Here is a 14,309-nt window from a genome sequence, read left to right as displayed (position 1 = left end):
GAACTGTCCAGAATGCTGGATCTGTGTGCTTCTGGGGCAGTGAGTTGAGAGGTGGCTGCATTCCAGGTGGCTTCTGACTTCATGTTTGTCTGCTGTGTTTTACTTTTTCCTCTCTTACTCCAGGCTCACCCCTTGGAGAAAAGTGTTCCTGCAGTGCACTCTAGTTCACAATGTTCAATAAGAACATAAGAATTCACACTGTGGAGCCACCAACGTGCCCACAAGCCACCCCTGGGCTTGAAGGGTCAGTTTTTGCCATTGTGTGGGGTCTTTTTTGTTAGCTACATCCTCTGTACCATCCCCTCCTTGAATTGCTCTCTCAGTGTGCTGGAAACACTTCTGGTGGTGCTGTGGTTCACCCAAGTGTTTGTTGTCTCCTGGCTGATGCTGGTGTCACTGGGGCAAGGAGGGCCAGCCTGTTCCCCTGCAGGCACAGAGAAAACACCTCTTCATCCCAGCTGGCCTAATTCAGAGTTTTACTGTGAACCTGCAGCTTGGGTCTTTTCAAAGAGCACACTGTTCTTCCATTCTTCTGAACAGGGCTTATTTGGCTGGGCTTGGGGCAGGGGGGAAGGCAGGGCTGGCTGAATATTGCTCATGTTTAAAAGTTGCATCTAGCTCCAAGTGTAATTAGGGATCTGGTTTCCTTTGGTGTGGATAGTTATTAATGCCTAAATACCTCAGTTCCTGCATGGAGAGGTCTGTTCAGCTGGATGAGCCCTGCAGGGAGGCCATCAGCCATTCCCACTATTGGGAAGAGAAACAGGCTGCTGCTAAAGCAGTGGAAGGGGCAGCCAGGGCAGCTGAGGCAGAAACAATCCCTGTATAATCAAGGATTCCCACACATGCAGTGCAGGAAATACAATGGATTCCGTGGAATATTCCTGTTACATTCACACGAAAATATATTCCAGTGATAATGACTTTGTGTCCTGTAACAATGTGACAAGCTCCACCTTTGCCAGGGGAGTTCAGAGGCATTTTACTTCTTTGCTTCTCTTGCTGAACTCTTACATGTCCCAGTTAAGCAGAAAAAATGAAAGGTGTGATTAGCTGTGGAAGAGCACACAAGCCTCCTTGCCAGATGTGTTCTGAAGAGCCCTGTGCCCTCCAGCAGCTGGTGGGAAGGCATCGTTTTGCACAATCACTGTCCCAAGCTGCTGCTCCTTGATAGCTGTTCTCTGCTCCATTCTCAAGGGGGAGCAGAATAAAATATGTTTTTCCTCCCCCCCCCACCTTCCTTCTGTATACCCCCCCTAGTTCTAAAACGCACCTTCAAAGAAAAATGCAGAAAGCCGGATTATTCTGAGAAAATCCTCCTACCTCCCTGATCTAGGAGAGAAACTTGTCTCAAAGTTTGGGACTAAGTTGATAATTGAATGGCGTGATGGCAGCACCTCCTCTGAGCTGTGGGTATTCACCCAGTGCCTCCTGCCACACAGACCCGGCAGCAAGCAGTGCTGGGGGGGGGTCTTCCTGGGAAGAAGGGGCAGCTCCCGGGCACCCTGCCCAAAATCTTGAGAGGATGGAATTCCTTAAAGCTGACCTGTGCCAGGTGACCGGGCTGTGAGGAGGACCAGGGCGATTTAAAACGCACTGCGGGACACAAGGAGCAGTACCTTTGCCAACACTCTTAAAGAAACGTGGCGGCAGAAGCGCAAAAACGCGACACGAAGGAGAAAAGAAGGCATCGGGCGGATAACGGCCTGGCGGCGTTAATCCCGCACCGCGCAGGAAAAAGCGAAGCTTCCCATACCGGGAGTCGAACCCGGGCCGCCTGGGTGAAAACCAGGAATCCTAACCGCTAGACCATATGGGAGGCGATGGGAGCTGCTCCCTCCGCCCGGCTGACATCCCTGCCCGCCGCGCCCCCCGCCGCCCGGGGAGCCCCGCCCGCCCCGCCGGGAGCCCCGCGCGGCCCCGGCCCCGCTTCCGCCGCAGCAACCCCCTCCTGCCAGGACGCGCTGCCCACACCCAAGATGGCGGCCGGCGCTTCGCCGCCGCCCCGCCCCCTCGCTCGCCCCGCCGCTTCACGTGACGGGCGGGGGGGGGGGGGAACGACGCGCGGGGGCGGGCGGGGCCGGCGCTCACGTGACCGGCGGCAGCTCCCGGCGCTGGGTCCCGGAGCGCAGCGACCCCGGCGGGGCGGCCCCGGCGCCAGGCGGGCTGCACGGCCTACCCCGCGGCGGGCACTGCCAGCCGGCCCGGGACGCGCCCGCCGCGGCGGGAGGGAGCGGGGCTGGGTGAGCCTGCAGGGCTGAAGCCGCTGCCGGGCCCGGCGGGGGGAGCGGGGCCGGAGGCGGTGCGGGGGGCTCGGCGCGGGGAGCTGCGGCAGCGTCGGCCGCGGGCTGCGGAGCATCCCCGGGGAGGGGCAGGGTGCGGGGCGAGGCCCGGCCCGGCCGCCGCGGGCCCCGGCGCCTCCCGCTGCCTTCCAGCGCTGGCCGCGTTCGTCCTGCCCAGGCCTGTGCCGGCCGTGCGGGGCGGGGCGGGCGGCAGCGCTGTTCGGTGCGCGGTTCTCGAGCCGGGGAGGCCTTTGCTGAAGTTTCCCCGCGGCGGCAGGAGCTGCGGGGGGCGGGGGGTCGGCCTGGGAGCGCTTCCCCTTTCGCGCGGGGCTTTTCTGGGTGGGGTTTGGGTGTGTGAAGCCTGAGGAAGGTAGAGGTGTGTAAGAAAACGGGTCTTCTCTCGGCAGGTGGGTGATGCCAAGCACAGCCATGAAGAAAAAGGTACGAACTGAGAGGGGGATCCTTTGCAACGGGTTTTTCCTTCCCTGCCTGCGTTTGCTGACGCTGCTGTGTGTTTGTGCCTGTCCCTCGGCGTGTTCCCTGGCTGCCAGGTGCCTCTCGGGACTCTCAGAGTCAGCAGATGCATCTTGTGCTTCAAGTGCTAGGAATGGAAGTCAGGTTTGGGCGTTGTGGGTGTCTGGGCAGGCTGGCTGCAGAGCCACCACCATAACTGCTGTCTGAGTGCTTCTGGTGCCTGTTGCAAAACCCTCTGCTCCCTGGGTGCCTCCTGCAGCCAGAGGGAAGGGGATGTGCCCCAACCCGTGTCACTGGCCTGTGGGGAGACCCTTCTGGGGGCTACAGAAAGCTGTGTCTGGAGCTTGTAATCCACTAAGGGCTCCTGGAAGGATGAAACTGAACACATGGGGAAGGAGGAGCACTTTGTGGAGAGCTGGGGTGTATTCCAGCAGTGAGTGTGTCTAAAGCCATTAAAGAGGCTGTGTAGAGAATACAGGGCTGTAATTCCATGCTGTGCTAGGCTGGGGTTGGTTTCCTCCCTGGCCCTGTGTGCTGGTGTCTGGCCCTTTGAAAGGCCTCTGCCTGAAACTCGGGGATCAGGTTCTCCTGGAGGCTGACTGGGGCCCTGTTGAGTCTCTGCATGTGCTTTTTCTGAAGCTGGCCTGTAATCAGAGCTGTTGATGTTCTCTTTTGCAGCTCACTGGGGAGAGGACAGCCCAAGGTGAGCTGGGAAGGCACTTGCTCAACCCCCAGCCATGTCCGTGAGGTTTGAGGGTTGAGCAAGTGCCTTCCCAGCTCGCCTTGGGCACTGGTGTGGACAGGGCAGAGGTTTTTAATGCTTATGTTTAGATCACAGTGCAAAGCCTAGCCCTGTCTGACTGTCTCCCCTCTCTCCCCCTGGCAATCAACCCCCAGTTTTTGGCTACCAGAGCTTCTCCCTCTCCTCTGGCCCAGTGGCCCAAAAGCCGGGCTCTGGAGTCAAGTGTCTCCCCTGCGTGGCAGCCGGGTGTGCCCAGGCTGGGCTGTCCCTTCTGCTTTCCATTTTCTGATGGCCTTCTCACGCTTGAAATGCAACTTGTGCTTCACTTCTGTCAGGGAAGAGAAAACAAGTCACGTTATGAGAAGGAAAAGAGTGTGATGAGGAGAGAAGCAGCGGGTGGGGAATCCCAGGGTTGTGTCCAGCCTGGCCTTAAAGGCTTGAGATAAAGCTGGTCTTCTGCATCTGAAATACACGGTGGCCTTGGCAGCAAGATGTTAACCCCGAGGGAGCCGTGAGGGACTCAGTGCACTCTGGTAGCTGATTCTTCCTTCCTTTTTTCCTTCCCAGGTGCTGCTGATGGGTAAAAGTGGGTCTGGGAAGACCAGCATGAGGTCCATTATCTTTGCAAACTACATCGCCAGGGACACGCGGCGCCTGGGTGCCACAAGTAAGGCTGCTCCTCTGTGAACTGCAGATTTTTCAGGGCTCAAACCCCCCTCATTAGCGGGGTGAGGCTGTTCCCTCCAGCAATCCCTGCCTCTCCTCTGCCCTGCCTGGAGCAGCTGAGTGTCTGCTGATCCTCCCAGCTGCCACACCTCACTGGGAGCTTCACTCCCAAGTTCAGCTGAGGGTGGGTAGGGAGCTGGAGTGAAAGGGAAAGCAGCACTGGGTCCAGTTTTGCTGTTTTATTGTTGAAATTATATTCTTAACCTCTCTTTTTTGATGAAGAAGCAGTTTTGGCTGCTATTCCCTACTACTGGCGGAGTGTTCAGAGCCTCCTCGTGCTCCTCCTCACTGGCAAGGCTTTCGTGTCCTTAGCCAGCTGATCCCTGGCACATCTGGAGACACAGTGCTCTTGCTGTGCACCTCTGGTTTTGGCAGGATGGGCTTAATTAGTGACTTCTGCCTTTTGTGTTGTTTTTTTTTTCCCTCCCAAGCCACTGCTCTGAAAAATCAAGAAGTGATTCCTCTGAAAAGGGTTGTGAATTGTCAGGGTCTGAGGCTCCTCCCTGGGATGTGCTGTCAGGGACATTTCTGCTGTGAATTTGGCCTGTTCATAAAGTTTACATTCTTGGTGTTGCAGATCTATGTGCAAGGCTTGCTGGAGGCCTGGCAGGCTGTGCTGGAACTAATGTCACTCTTGAAATATGACAAAGCTCAGAGAATCTGTTAAAGGGGAAGCACCTGCTGTGCTGCTGGGAAGAGCAGTGTCCTGGGTGGAGAGCAGGGAATGGCTCTGGGAACTGTCGTTTTCCCGTAGTGCCTTCAGCCTTGGGTGTAGGTACAGCAGTGTGGTTTTGGTGGGATTCTACACATTTGGGGCTGCGTTGTGAGCAGTGACATTTTTGGCTGCCTGAGGAGGTGTATGGTCCAGTCTGTAACCTCCTGTTGTCTCTTTCCAGTCGACGTGGAGCACTCCCATGTCAGATTTCTAGGAAACCTGGTGTTAAACCTCTGGGACTGCGGAGGGTAGGTCCTGTTTATCTTCTGCTTTTGAGCCCCTTGGAGGGGTGAGCTGTGGGGAGCAGGGCTGGGGGTTTAACAACCCAGAGGTCCTCCTGCCCCGGGGGGATGAATCTGCTGCCTTTGAGCTGCTGCAGCTCTCGTATCTTTGTGCATTGTCTGAGCCATGTTCAGGAGGAGTCAAAGGAGATTAAAATCCTGTACTAAGAGGCCACACTGAGGGGTTTGGTTATATCTGTATTTTCACTCCTTGCTGCTGTGGCTTCTCTATATTCAACTCTCCAAAAGCCAGTCTGGGTCCAGAGGCAGTGTAGCTGTGTTTGCACAGGACACTGAGCTGTGCTGTGATGGAAGCTTCAGCTCCCTCTGAGCCTGGTGAGCAGATGCTCTTCGGAGCATCCAGCATTGCTCCACTGGAAATCCCTGGGGAGCCTGATGCCTTGGGGAGTTCACCCACCCGTGGGGCTCTTGCCGGGACTCCTGCCGTGGCTTCTCTAGCTCAAAATGCAACCCCTGCCTTTCCAGCGGGTAGTGTTTTACACACAGCACTTCTCCTGATGGCTCTGGTGGGAATCTCCTTGCTTTGTTGCTCTGCTCCTTCTCAGCCAGGACACCTTCATGGAGAACTACTTCACCAGTCAGCGGGACAACATCTTCCGCAACGTCGAAGTCCTCATCTATGTCTTTGATGTGGAGAGCCGGGAGCTGGAGAAGGACATGCACTACTACCAGTCCTGCCTGGAGGCAATTCTTCAGAACTCTCCTGATGCAAAGATCTTCTGTCTGGTGCACAAGATGGACTTGGTGCAGGAGGACCAGCGGGATTTGGTGAGGAGCTGATAGTTGCCATAGAAATGCTTTCAAGTAGAGCATCTTTTGGCTCTGCTCACTCAGACTTCAGGCACAGCCCCGTGGCACCGTGCCTGGAAGGGTTTCTCAGATGGGAAGAATTGTCCAAGCCCTCTAAGCTTTTTCTGCCTTTTTTGAATGTCACTGCTCTCCCTTGCCTAGAATCTTGTGGAGAAGAGAACGAAGGATTTTTAGTGGCAGCTCCTCTGGGCCTTTTCATTTACAGCCCTGGGGCAAGTGCTTTCACCGGGCCTTGGCTCCAGGAGGGAGGTAGAACTGGGGGGGAGGTAGAACTGAAAAATTCAGCCACCTTAAACTCACTGCTTGGGTGGCTGTGAAGGTGGAGGTGGTGACAGTGACAGCTGATTTCTCTTGAGCTGTTCCCTTCAGCCCAGCATAGGCTCTGTCCTACAGCAGAACCAGAGGAAAAGAAGAAGAATTAACACTTTCCCAGTTAATTAGAAGGTGGTTTCTATCTGTTGGTTCTGCCCTGTGTCAGTCTGGCCTGCCTGCCCAGAGACTAGCTCTTAAGCACCCCCCTGCCCCAAGAGGCATCCTACAGAGGCTGGGGATCATCTCTCAGAGATGTTGGGTGTTTTCTGTTCTTCTGGGAGCATTTGAAAGGTTGCAGGGAGATGTTGAGTTCCTGCCAGCCTTTCAGCTTGGAGTAAAAAGCAACCAACTCCTGATACTGAAAGTCAGATTAGCTCTGTGGGACCAGTGCATCCCTGGCTGCTCAGCCACTCCCTGGCCTGCAGCATGTCTGGAGGCCCCTGGGGGCTGTTGCCTTTTGGCTGAAGGAAGAATCTTACTAAGCTTCTGAGCCCTGGTGAGCACGTGCCTGGGCAGCTGCAAGTGAGGCCACGTGAGGTCCTGGGGATGAAGCCACAGCCTGACCTCCCTGCAGAGATGGGATTCTTCAGATCATTCCTGCTTCCCCAGAATGGTGGTCCTCCTCTTCAGTCCTAGTTCTGCCCTCCAGCTGGATGCAGAAATAGCCCAAAAAGCTTGTTCCTAAGGTTGGTACAAGGAGCTTTTCCTCACTTCCATCTGCCTTCCCTCCAGACTGAGGGATAAACCTAAACTCTTCTTGGTGCTGTCCTGCCTAGGCTTATGTTGGGGCTAGTGGACAAAGGCTGGATTTCATGTGTGGAGGCCTAGTGAGGCTGTGCAGTGAGGGGCAGACAGAAGAGGGGCCTTATTTCAGATGTGCTCTCAATATGTCTGTACATCTCAAGCCTTTGGTATCCCCGGACACAGAGGGAAGTGTTGGCCTGTGGAGCATTTTGTGAGGATCAGTCCATGTTCGGGCATGTTGCTGAGCACAGGGCTCTGAGGTGAAGGTGGCTGTTGTGCCTTCCCCTGCAGGGGCACCTTGCTGCTTTCCTAGCAGTTCTGTAGGAGCCTGGCATGAGGCTGTCTGGTCTTGGCTATTCTCCCACCCCCTTTCTTGTAACCATCACTTGTAAGGGCAGAGGATGATGTGAGGAGAGCAGGCTGGATCAGGAGGTTCCTCAACACCACTCACTGATGAACCTGGGGTCCTTCCTCCCTGTCCTAACCCCAGCAATGGGGCTTTTTGCCTGTGACCAGCGATTTGTCAGAGTTTCTGTCCTTGGAGACACTCCTGTGTGTGTCTGCTTTTGTTCCCACCCCACGACACCCACTGCTGGGAGTCCCAGGCAGAGCTGTTACGAGCCAGCCACGATCTGCCTGTCCCACCTGCTCCAGTGGAAGGGGTTTCTGCTAGTCTGTCCTGCCCAGCAGGCTCTGCCGTTGGGTTTTCCCCCATGTTTGAAATGCATCCTGTGAATGCAGTACAGCAACCACACCAAAGGCAGGAATATTTCCACTCAACTGCTCATCTTCTTTTGACTTACCAGATTTTTAAAGAGCGTGAGGAAGACTTGAAGCGCCTTTCCCGTCCCTTGGAATGTGTTTGTTTTAGGACTTCCATCTGGGATGAAACACTTTACAAGGTTTGTACAGCTTCCTTTCTGTATCTGGCTTCTCCCTCTGACTGGAAATCAAGAGCATGAGGAAGACCAGTGGTTAGTTGCTACTGGTTTATTCCTGACTGGCCCTTTTTAGTTGCACTGCGATACTCATGGAGTTAGCTGTTGTGAGCAGCCTCTGAGTGTCCTGCTTTCAAGTAGAAAAACTAAATCCCACATGTAGGGGTCAGTGGCAGTTTGTTAGTGCTGCTCAAACACTGCCTGGCTGCTTCAGGAAGAGCTTCTGCACCTTCTAGTCATGTTTGTCCAGCATGGCATCATTCCCTGTGTTTCTCTGCAGCACTGTTAGAGCAGGAGCGTTTACCATCCTGGGAATTTGCTTGGCTTCCAGGAGTGGGTGGGTTTTTTTTTTTGCTATCAGTTGGTCTTGACTGCAGTGTCAGAGATTGTTCCAGGGAGTGGTGGGTGCCACCTGGGCTATGGTGAGAGCAAATGATCATTATAATTGTCAGGTAATGCTAATAAGCAGTGGTGGCAGTGCAGTGGCTGGGTTGCTTGCCTGAAGGTGGGACCGTTTGGCTCCTTCTCTTGACTGAAAGTTTCACCATCCTGGCAAATCCATCCAAAGCCATAGGACATTCCCCTGCCATCAGCGTGGGATGTTTGGCTGAGGCAGCTCATTACCCCAGATGTGGCTCTTCCCAAAGCATGTGCCCAGCTCTCTCATGCCCCACCTTCCCACAGGCCTCCCTGAGGTGCAGCAGCCATGCTCCTTACTGCCTTTGAATCACCTGTACAGCCCTGCCCAGGCTCTGCAGGGCTCCTGCCCTCAGGTTGGGCTTTTACCTTTGCCTTTGGGCTGGTAGGAGTGTCTGGTGAATGTTGGGGACTTGGTAAATAGAGGCACAAACACCCCCCCTGACTGCTGGGGCAACATGCGCTTGGGTACTGGCACAGAGATGGCTCAGTGTGGGCACTGAGGTGAAGCTGAGCTCAGGGTCTGGATCTGGATGGGGACAGGTCCCTGGCACAGCAGCCTCAGTCCCTTCTGGGCTTGCTCCTGACTCTGTGGGTTAGATTAGAGCTTTCTGGTGCAATCAGTGACGAGCTGCCAAGTACCCAAAACTGAAAACTGGAGAGGCTTTATCTGGGAGCAGTAGATAGAACTATTGTCTGCTTAAAATTAGGATGATTTCAGCCTGTTTAACAGCATTCTAGTTTTTCTCTGACTGATGTGGAGAAGAACTTGACCTAGAGAAGAGTTTACTCAGGTCTGGGGTGCCACTGGTAGTGTCCACTGTGATAAAGGTACCACGACACAGAGGTGGGAGAAGTTTCTCAGTCTCTCCTGGGCTATCAACCCCCAGGTAATCAGTTTTGGAGCACATGGTGAAGCAAGAGGCTGAGGCAGAGAAGTGCTAATGCAGCCTTTCTGTTGTGTCTTTCTTTGTTGACAGGCTTGGTCCAGTATAGTCTATCAGCTGATCCCCAATGTCCAGCAGCTGGAAATGAACCTGAGGAACTTTGCTCAGATCATCGAGGCAGATGAAGTGCTTCTGTTTGAGAGAGCCACTTTCCTGGTGAATACAGCAGTTCTTCCCCGGGTTCCTCTGCCCAGCCTGGGATGGAGTCCCCTGGATGGACACTGCTGGGGTGGCAGTAGCCTGGAGAGAGGTGCCAGCGCCGGAGAGCATTGATCCGGGCCCTGGGATGGTGGAAGGAGCTGATGTGACTCCATGGCTCACGGGACCTTCCCAACATTTCCACTTCTAGCAGTTGAGCTGAGGGCTCGATGGGTATTTCCCTCTTCCCACTTATCCCAGGGTTTCACATCCCCGTTCTGCTGTTGGCTGTGGGACCTCTTTGGGAATTCTTTTCTGTAAAGGGCAGGAACCTGGGTTAGCTTGAAACAAGCCTTTTCAGTTCCTCCTGGCCTGGCATTTCAGCTGCTCTTGATTTCTTTTTTTGGTGTCTGATGCTCTGCAAACCTGCAGTGTGGACAGAGGATCACAAGCAGTTGGATTGCAGTGGCTTTTGAAGCTACCAGCTCCACAGTAGCTGTGCTGCCAGTCTGTTGTCTGTGAGGTAAAATGTGTTGGTTAAAGCCACCATCACTGCTTGTCTGTCCATACTCTGGGTTTCTGGACTGGTCTCTTTGGACTTCACACTAAAACACTTGCTGACCTGAAGGAACAGGTTTCTTCTGAGTGCTGGTCAGATGTCTAATCTGGAACCAAACAGAGGGAGTGTGGGAAAGGAGCCATTACTTTTCTCACTTCTTAAACAATCAGAAGTGAACACCTGCCATTTCTGGCAAGTTCTGCTTTTTGACCTGCTCTAGATAGTAAATTGTTCCATCTTAGTGGTCTGTAACAGCACTTTTGTTAGAAGAACATTTTTTTACTGAAAGTCATCTTTGCTACAAAAATTCTGTACTTGTTTTCAGTGACTTGTAACAAGACTTTTTTCTTCTCCCTTTTTTCATATATTTAAACTTCCCCCAGGACTCCTGAAGTAAATTTTTGCTCTGGAGTTGTATTCAAATCCCACTAACAGAATGACCCTGCCTGCAGTGAAAGCTTTGGAATAATTGTAATCCTTGAGTCTGGCTAAACCTGTACTGGGGTGAATAGTTGGGCAGCTTTAGAAAGTAGGAAGTACATGGTGATCTGGTTAAGGTGCTCAAGGAAAAAGAAACAAACAACAAAAACCTTAGTTCTCACAAGCCTGTTAAACGTGGCTCCACAGGCAGACACATCAGAGGTCCTTGTTTGAGGGTGTCTGACACTTCCAGTGGCAGCTGGTTCCACAGTTCCTAAGAGCTTCCAGCACACAGCATGAGGTTTTTAAAATACTCCTGGTTTGCTGTGGGAACAAAGCTGCTGTAACTGCTGGGTGGTGTTGCCCTTCCCCTCCTGCAGTACGTGCAGTTCTGGGCCCGTTAGCTAATTAGGCTGAAGGGTAAAGGTCTGGAGGCCACCAGCCCTGTGAAGAGGTTGGGGAGAGGCTGCTGTGCATCACCCTGAAAGGGCCCCTAAAAACTTGGGATCCTCTGGATCTTTGCAGCCAGGCACTGCTCATTGCTGCTGGATCACTGTGTGGGAGGAAGAGGAGGGGAGCAGGTCGGAACACAGGCAGCTCTGTGCAGTCTGACTCAGTTCACTGGTGGAGAGAACTCCCTAGGAAAGCAGCTGCTTTTGTTCCACTCTCCTCCAGCAGGAGCAGCCTGCTTGGGCTTCCAGCACCCTGCTGGTGCAGCCCACGTGCTGCAGAATGGGAAATTTCTCGGGTTCAGGCCTTGAGAGTCTGCAGCAGTATGGGCCTGGGAAGGAAAAGCTATTCCAGCATTTGCCAACTGTGTTTCCCCTACCTGAAGTGATGATGGTCTTGCATTTTTTTTCCCCTCTCCTCGCACTTTTTTTCTCTTTGAATCAAGATTCAAGTTCCTGCTAAGTTGGAGTATTCAAACCTCAAGTGGATGGTAGTGTCTCTTGCATATCTTACATACTTGGATCTGCCCTTGGGAAGGGCTTCCTGGTGATTGTATCACTGAGTCCTCATTGAATTTTAAAATTCAATCAGCAAAAGGCAAAGGGACTCCCTGTCCTGGTCACCACCCCTTTCCCTAATTGCTGTGGAGCCTGAGAAACCCAGGCTGAAATAACTAACTCTGCTCTCTCTCTCTCTTTCTGCCTTCCAGGTCATTTCTCACTATCAATGCAAAGAACAGCGAGATGTCCACAGATTTGAGAAAATCAGCAACATTATTAAACAATTCAAGCTAAGTTGCAGGTGAGCTGGTTCATCAGTAGGTGGGGAAGACAGCTCGGCAGGAATTACAGCTTCATCCAGAAGCAGGAGAGCTCTCCAAGTTAGGACTAGTTCTGAGATGCCATAGTTAAGCACAACTGAGTTGTTACTTTCTGTAACGTCCTCCTTTGCTGATGGTTGAAAGAGGTTTGCTTTGAAGCAACCATCATCTTCGAGGCTTCTCTCTCCTGAGCAAGGCAGAGGAGTTCTGGGACTCAGCTGGTATATTAGTGGCAGTTGGCAGTGCTGAGGAGGGTCGGGGGGAGAGCTTTGCTTCAGCCTCTCTACCAATGTGCTGGATTGGGAGGAGTGACCTTGCAGACACTATTTATCAAATTTTGAGGGCTTCTAGTTATATCTGTGGGGCAAGTGCCATTGACTGCTGGGCCATTGCAGACTCTGGGGCTGTACAGCTGGAACTACTACCTCTAGTCTAGAGCTAGAGTTTTTTCTTTTAAAAAACAAAACAAAACAGAAAAACACCCCAAAAAGCAAAGCAACTGAACTTGTAGTCACACCTGGTGTCACTTGGCAAATGGGGACTTGGACACTTCTCTGTCACCAGGGGCTCAGATAACGGGATGTTGGCTCTGTGGGTGCAAGACCTGTTTGAATCAAGTTTCAGTCATGCTTCAGTTACTCTTTTTTTTTCTTTTTTTTTTTTTTTTCTCCCCTCTTAGTAAGCTGGCAGCTTCTTTCCAGAGCATGGAGGTCAGAAACTCTAACTTTGCTGCTTTCATTGACATTTTTACATCAAATACATACGTGATGGTGGTTATGTCAGACCCGTCGATACGTAAGTGGAAGCAAAGAGGAGCCTGGTTTTGTTCACAAAGAAAGCTGGATACGTCTCATTGAAACTGTTTCTTTTGGAAAAGGACAAACAAGGGGCAAAGCAGTAGAAGGCAGGGAGGGATCTGCTGGTTTGCCCTGCCTGAGCAGGGGGGGGAAGGTGATTTGCCAGGGAGTGTCCCATGGAAGGCGAGGGCCGAGTGCTGGTGGCAGCCGAGCTGCTTGTGTCCATCAGCAGAGGATGGTCCCCACCATGGGGAGCTTCCCCACCAGCTGTGACCTGATTTAGCAGGTCGTTGCTAATAACCTATTTTGGGCTGTTCTGATCTGGCAGCCCCAGTGGTTTTTGGAGAGGAGGCAGGGATGGATCATAGCTGAGTTTGTACTCGCTGCCTGACAAACTTGGTGGGCAAGGGCTCTAATTATAGCAGGGTCTGTTTATCTTGAGAAGCTGCTGGCAGCAGCACCAGCCCTCCCAGGACTGTTGGACTGTTTACACAACTCTGACTGAAACTGCTCCTGATAGGATTTGAGGTGCTTAGAGACACAGCCCAGGACAGCCTTGTGGCTTTGTCCTGCCGTGTCCTGTCCTCTTCTTACTGAATTAGGGAAAACCTGAGTAAACCCCGTGACCCAGTTCCCAGCTGGGATGTTCCTGTGCTGGTGGAGCAGCCAAGCAGCAGCTGTGGTGTCTTGTGCTCCCCATGACCAAACTGCTCAACTGTCCCTCACTCTGACTCTTCCTGCATCTGGTGCTGGGATCCACAAACTCCCCAGACATTCCAGCGTTTTGCTCAGCTCGGGAGCGTTGGGCTTGAAACAAGAGGGTTTGACAGGGCTGTTGCTTTTGGGCAGCACTTAACTTCTGAGGACTTGGTTGCTCCCATCCCTTCTAACTTTTTTTCTTTATCTCCCCTGTCCCTTTTCCTCCCCAGCCTCTGCAGCCACACTGATCAACATCCGCAATGCCAGGAAGCACTTTGAGAAGCTGGAGAGAGTGGATGGACCAAAGCACAACCTGCTGATGCGCTGAACCTTGGCCAAGGCACCTGGCCTTTGGGGGGAGAAAAAATGAATTGGAACTACTTATTTTTTAGGAGAATCTAACAATGTTGATGTCTTTGTTGGGCTTTGAAATGAGTGTGCTGCTTTATTTTTTCTCCTTTTAACGTTGGACACTAGTCACTGGGAGGATGCCTGGATACACTGCGGACCTTCCAAAGAGACTTCCCTGGCATGCCTGGGGTTGGGAAGAAGGAAGGACAGGTGATGTGCACATGCTCTCATGCTCCTGGTTGTCGTAGTGGCACGTGGCAAAGCCATTTTGGATGTTCTGCTCCCGGGTGATCATATAAGTCACAGGGATGGAATATTTACTGTTTTATTGGTTGGTTGCTAGAATACGTTTATAAATTTCTCCTTGTCTTCAGTCATGAAAATAAATTTTTGCTACCAGGGATTTCAGATCCTAGAGCTTTGGAAAGCGGGTTTTCTTTCTTCTGAAACCTAGGGCACCTCTGACACGTGGGTGTGATAGCCTCATTGCTCCTGTCATGCTCTTGGCAGGGGTGCTGACTGAAAGCTCTGGGTGAAGAGGCTGGGCTGGCATTGGCCTCGTTACACTGGCCAGGGTGAGGGCAAGGCCATGGTCGTTAACAGGGACCAAAGACTTATTAACCCAGTGAGGTAGTCCTGGGCTCTGTCCAGGTGAGCCAGGAGGGG

General features: G+C 52.8%; 1 protein-coding gene and 1 non-coding gene across 2 annotated transcripts; one reads left to right on the top strand and one right to left on the bottom strand.

The window, feature by feature from the left end:
- Nucleotides 1-1,747: 1,747 nt before the first annotated feature.
- TRNAE-UUC (transfer RNA glutamic acid (anticodon UUC)) lies at nt 1,748-1,819 on the bottom strand. The gene has a single exon. It is a non-coding gene; the product is annotated as a tRNA-Glu (tRNA).
- A 303-nt stretch (nt 1,820-2,122) lies between these two features.
- LOC127389626 (ras-related GTP-binding protein A) lies at nt 2,123-14,058 on the top strand. Its single transcript, XM_051630297.1, has 10 exons — nt 2,123-2,243; nt 2,690-2,723; nt 4,066-4,165; nt 5,121-5,187; nt 5,787-6,009; nt 7,914-8,009; nt 9,443-9,565; nt 11,686-11,777; nt 12,476-12,591; nt 13,523-14,058. The coding sequence occupies exons 2-10, from the start codon at nt 2,697-2,699 to the stop codon at nt 13,618-13,620; spliced, it is 942 nt and encodes a 313-aa protein (XP_051486257.1). The 5' UTR covers nt 2,123-2,243; nt 2,690-2,696; the 3' UTR covers nt 13,621-14,058.
- The last annotated feature ends 251 nt before the right edge of the window (nt 14,059-14,309 follow it).

The sequence above is a fragment of the Apus apus genome, chromosome 12 (assembly GCF_020740795.1).
Source record: "Apus apus isolate bApuApu2 chromosome 12, bApuApu2.pri.cur, whole genome shotgun sequence".
NCBI lineage: Eukaryota > Metazoa > Chordata > Aves > Apodiformes > Apodidae > Apus > Apus apus.
Note: the sequence above shows the minus strand (reverse complement) of the source record. Positions and strands in the feature narration are given on the sequence as shown.

Bases quoted from the DNA above. Each gene is read 5' to 3' on its own strand.
- LOC127389626 (XM_051630297.1), top strand. From the start codon at position 2,697: ATGCCAAGCACAGCCATGAAGAAAAAG. The intron at 2,724-4,065 runs GTACGAACTGAG...TTTCCTTCCCAG, and splicing joins GCACAGCCATGAAGAAAAAG to GTGCTGCTGATGGGTAAAAG. The intron at 12,592-13,522 runs GTAAGTGGAAGC...TTTCCTCCCCAG, and splicing joins TATGTCAGACCCGTCGATAC to CCTCTGCAGCCACACTGATC.